We start from the raw sequence: 5,579 nt of genomic DNA on the forward strand, positions 1-5,579 counted from the left end.
CCAAACGGGCTCTTAGAGCACAAAGCTATAGAACATGGGAGAACTCCTAGAATCCAAACGGGCTCTTAGAGCACAAATCAATAAAGAAAAAGACAAAGAAGTCGGTGACAATGTTTGGAGAAATCATAAGTAAAACTGAATACGGAAAGATAAATGCTTGTTCTAGAAAAATTAAGCATAATTAATCTCTACGTCTTAATATATAAATCTTCTGATTATTTTGTGTTATTTGTAATATTGAGTCATATAATTAAAAGAATATTTAAAATCTATATCTATATATTAATATAAAGCATGGCATAAGGGAGGTGATGTGGCATCTCCTATAGTATAGGAATCTTATTTATCTTTTATTTGAGTTTTTTCTGTAAGATTTTCCTATTATGTATATGACCCAATATAATAAAGCCCATAATTAATATTTAATAAAAGACAAATCTCGTCCGTTCGATCGGTTATTTGATGGACATACCGAATTAAATGAGAAGCTCTATAAATTGGTCATCTCCCCACTCATTAGAGTTACCACCTTTTTCTGTTCTTTTTTTTTTTCCATCACTAAAGGCGGCGGTAACGAAAGGTAGGGTAAGAGGCGAGAAATCAATTTCAATTAACGTTTCCGCTTCAAGTATGTTTCCTATAACGATTATATATAAGATTATCATGTTTAAAATCCTGGTATGAATTAAAGTTTATGCTTACATGTGGTATCAGAGCCTGGATTGTTTGAATGGTTAATCTTCATAAAAGAATTACATGTATTTTAACTATCAGTTATGTCACTTAAGCAAAAGTACGATTCTAACTCTAAAGCCTTTAATTGCTTTTAAAATCCTAGAACAATTAAACAGACAAAATTGACAAAATTGAAAGATTTATGCTTAATGCTTTTGCACAATAAAACGAGTTGAATTTGTGCTTACCCTAGAGATGACTAGATCTAAATTGTATATGTTTGGAATAAAGGAATTACAGAGGACTTAGAATCTTCACGGCATAATAACATGTTTATTTTAATAGTAAGTCTCTGATTTGGTCAAAATCTTTTAAAGATGTTTTGGATTAACTTTTCGGGCGCTAAGCTAAGTACATCTATTAGCCTAGTTATGTAAAATTATGAATAATGTTTAAATCTGTAAGGTGATTGGTTCATCATAAGTTCAGCCCTACGTTTTCAGTGAAGGTAACAAAGTAATTTATTTTGGGCTACTAAAATTGTTTCGACTATTGAGTCGATAGACCTATTTATTATATATTTTATGTATGTGATTAATGTTTATATAGTTTGTTAGTCATCAAAGTGATCAAACTAGATTATTTAAAGTATTCACATGCATAAGATCTTCTGATATTTATTTTATGTGTGCATTATATTCATATAGTTTGTTAGTCACCAAAGTGGCCAAACTAGTATGTTCAAGAAATTACGCATGCAGAAAATTGTAGTTTATTCTTAAACTAATGAAATGCCTAATATTGAAAATAAATGGATAAACTAACTTTCACTATTGCTTGAACTTAAGAATTTACCCAAAGGCGGATCAATTATTCTATGAATAGTGAGTATGATGAGGTAAATTAACATTCTTTAGTCAAATATATATTATCTGTCCAAAGATGTCATATATGTTTTGGTTAAGAATATTTAATTACCTATTAATGACTAAGTGACATTGAAATTATGATAGTGTGTCGTAGTATTTACCCAAAGGAGAATTGCGATATGCCTTTTTAACTGTTTTGCTGAATCCATATTGATTTGTGAGCATGTATTATCTATTTTGTAGTTATCCCTCTTCATTTGCGTGCTTCGTCTGTTACTTGTTCAACGGATTGAACTTCTCTGAATGGCATGAACAAGTCCAGCTTCACTTAGGTATGATGGATCTTGACTTGGATCTGCTGAATGATAAGCCCGCTGCCATTACTGATTCGAGCAGTGCGGATGAGAAGTTTTTTCATAATGCATGGGAACGCTCTAACAGGCTGAGCCTTATGTTTATGCAAATGACTATTGCCAACAATATTAAGAGTACTATTCCATAGACATAAAGTGCCAGGGAATATCTGAAGTTTGTGGAAGAACATTTTTGTTCAACAGATAAGTCTCTCGCTGGTACACTAATGGCTGAACTCACGACTATGAAGTTTGATGGGTCGTGCAGTATGCAAAATCATATTATCGAGATGACTAACATTGCAGCAAGACTTCATACCTTGGGGATAAAAGTAAATGACTCCTTCTTGGTTGAATTTATTCTAAACTCATTGCCTCCTGAGTATGGGCCTTTTCAAGTTAACTATAACACTATTAAGGATAAGTGGAATGTTAGTGAATTGTCCAGTATGCTTACTCAGGAGAAGTCAAGACTTAAGAAACAAGTGAGTCATTCAATTAACCTCATGGGTCAAGGAGCTGGTAAAGGACTTAAAGTGAAGGCCAACAAGTTCAAGAAGAAGAAAGCACCTGCTAAAGCTCCACAAGATGCTAAGAAAGAACATAAGGCAGATACGTGTTGTTTCTATAATAAGGAAGGCCAATATTAGAAAGATTGCCTAAAACATAAAGCTTGGTTCGAAAAGAAAGGTACAATTAGTGCTTTTGTATGTTTAGAATCAAAATTTAGTAGAAGTTCCCAATAATACTTGGTGGCTTGATTCTGTTGCAACTGCTCATTGGAAATCGTATGAAGGCTCCAATTGAAGACATATGGACTTATCGTTTGATCATGGAGACTGGACGTCACCTTGATCTATTACAGACTCTTTATGTACCTTCAATTTCTAGGAATTTGATTTCTCTTTCAAGACTTGATGTTTTTGGATTTGATTTAAAGTTTGAAAATGGATGTTTCAATTTATATAAGAATGTTATTTTTTATGGTTCTGGAGTTCTTAGTGACGGTTTATATAAATTGAAACTCGATATTGGTTTTTTTGAATCCCTTCTTACTGTTCAACATAATGTTGGAATTAAACTTAGTTCACTAGACGAAAGTTCTGCTTACTTGTGGCGTAGACGTTTGGGTCATATATCCAAAGAAAGGTTAGAAAGATTAGTAAATAATGAGATTCTTCCGAATCTAAATTTAGTAATCTTAATATATGTTTGGATTGCATTAAGGAAAAGCAAATCACGCATAGTAAGTAAGGTGCCATAAGAAGCACCTAACTTATTAAAATTATACACACCGATATTTGTGGACCCTTTGATATTCCATCTTTTGGTAGAGAAAAATATTTTATCACTTGTATCGATGACTTTTCACGTTATGGATACATCTATTTGCTGAAAGAGAAATCTCAAGCAACAGATGCTCTCAAGATGTTTGTTAATGAGGTTGAAAGGCTAATAGAGAAAAAGGTAAAAATCATTAGGTCAGATAGAGATCGTGAATAATATGGAAAATATAAAGAATCAGGATAATATCCAGGTCTATTTGGAAAGTTCCTCGAGGAACGTGACATATGTACACAGTATACTATGCCAGGAACACCTCAACAAAATGGTATTGCAGAAAGGCATAATCGAACACTTATGGATATGGTTAGGAGCATGATGAGTAATTTCTCATTACCCAAATCATTGTGGATGTATGCTCTTAAAACCGCTGTATATTTATTAAACAGGGTTCCTAGTAAGGCAATTCTAAAGACTTATTTTGAACTGTGGACGGTAAGGAAACCTAGTTTAAGGCACCTGCATGTTTGGGGTTGCCCAGCAGAAGCCAGAGTTTATAATCCATAAGAAAAGAAATTAGATTCTCGAACAGTAAGTGGTTACTTTATTAGTTACCCATAGAAATCTAAAGGGTATGTGTTTTACTGTCCAAACCATAGTTCGAGAAGTTGAAACCGGTAATGCAAGATTCATTGAGAATGGTGAAGTTAGTGAGAGTGTTGAAAAATAAAGTGTAAAAATAAAAGAGGTGAGGGTCAATGTTCTATTACCCACGAATGTGCCTACTTCCACACAAATTTCAAATATTATTCTAGTTGTTGAAGAATATTTTGACAATACCGAGCAACATTTGGATGAAACACTTTATGAAGAACCTAACTCACAAATATCTGACATAAATGAATTACAAGAAAATCCATTAAGAAATCTCAAAGAGTAAGAAAATCTCAAAGAGTAAGAAAATCGGCTATTTCGGATGATTACCTGATTTATTTGCAAGAGTCAGATTTTGACATTGGTCTTAATAAGGATCCGGTTTCATATTCACAAGCCATAGATAGTAATGAGTCTGACAAATGGATTGATGCCATGAAGGAAGATTTAAAATTCATGGAATACAATAAAGTTTGGAATCTCGTTGAATTGCCAGAAAGCTCTAAAATAATCGGGTGTTCAATTGTTCAGCAGGAATTGTTCCAATTCAAAAAGGTGACAAATTTAGTCTCATGCAATTCCCTAAGAATGATGTAGAACGAAAATATCAATTCCTTACTCTTCTATTGTTGGTAGTCTGATGTATGCTCAGACTTGCACAAGACCGGATATTAATTTTACGGTCGGAATGCTGGGAAGATATAAGAGTAACCGAGGAATTGATCACTAGAAAGTTGCAAAGAAAGTCTTGAGGTACCTGAAAGGAACGAAGGATTACATGCTCATGTATAGGAGATCCAAGTATTTGGAAGTTGTTGGAAACTCGGATTCAGATTTCGCTGGATGAATTGACACTAGAAAGTCCACATTTGGTTATTTGTTCCAATTAGCTAAAGGAGCAATATCATGGAAGAGTGCTAAACAGTTTGTCATTGATACATCCATAAAGGAAGAAGAATTTGTGGTATGTTTTGAAGCCACAATTCATGCGTTATGGCTGCGAAACATTATTTCAGGACTTGGGATTGTCGACACCAAGCCGATGAAAATTTATTGCGATAATTTTGTAGTAGTAATCTTCTCCAAGAACGATAAGTACTCCAAAGGTTCCAAACATATGGAATTAAAGTACTTTACCGTTAAGGAGGAAGTTCAGAAACAAAAAGTGTCACTTGAGAATATTAGAATTGATCTCATGATTTCAGATCCGTTAACAAAAGTGTAAGGCCCCGTAAAATTTTGCCTAAAAATTGAGGTTCTGTGGTGGCAAGGTAGGCTAATATGTTTGGTGATGGGTGATTTCTGCGGCCCACTATGCGGTCGCAGAATGGCCGCAGAGTGAAGCAGAAAACCGGGCAAGTTTGGATGGTATTGTGCGGATCAATTATGCGGTCGCAAAACCATTTTGCGGGCCGCACATCGACCGTGGAACCAGCATGAAGATTGTTTTTGGAGGGAGGTTCTGTGGCACATTATGCGACCGCAGAATAGGTTTGTAGACCGCATAATAGCTGCAAAGTGGGGCAGGGCTGCCCAGTTCCGGAGGGACATTTCGTGGCCCCTTTTATGGACCGCAGAAGCATTATACGGTCGCATATGCGACCACAAATTAGGTTCCGGAGCTTCATTTTTCTGGTTTTCATAACCCGACCCTATTCCATTATATAGACGCTATGGACCATTTCTTAAGTAAAAACCTAGTATTTTGAGAGTGAGAGAGTGCTCTGAAGTGGAAGAGGGTTCC

At 34.9% G+C, this 5,579-nt stretch overlaps 1 protein-coding gene across 1 annotated transcript; it reads left to right on the forward strand.

The window, feature by feature from the left end:
• The first annotated feature begins 1,881 nt into the window (after nt 1-1,881).
• Nucleotides 1,882-2,547, forward strand: LOC142172014 (uncharacterized). The gene is made up of 2 exons (XM_075235765.1): nt 1,882-2,032; nt 2,102-2,547. The coding sequence occupies exons 1-2, from the start codon at nt 1,882-1,884 to the stop codon at nt 2,545-2,547; spliced, it is 597 nt and encodes a 198-aa protein (XP_075091866.1).
• The last annotated feature ends 3,032 nt before the right edge of the window (nt 2,548-5,579 follow it).

The sequence above is a fragment of the Nicotiana tabacum genome, chromosome 17 (genome assembly GCF_000715075.1).
Source record: "Nicotiana tabacum cultivar K326 chromosome 17, ASM71507v2, whole genome shotgun sequence".
NCBI classification, from domain to species: Eukaryota; Viridiplantae; Streptophyta; class Magnoliopsida; order Solanales; family Solanaceae; genus Nicotiana; species Nicotiana tabacum.

What these genes read in the sequence shown, in the direction of transcription:
- LOC142172014 (XM_075235765.1), top strand. Translation starts at nt 1,882, where the DNA reads ATGGATCTTGACTTGGATCTGCTGAATGATAAGCCCGCTGCCATTACT. An exon ending in TATTGCCAACAATATTAAGA is followed by an intron (nt 2,033 to 2,101) that starts GTACTATTCCAT and finishes TTTGTTCAACAG; the next exon opens with ATAAGTCTCTCGCTGGTACA.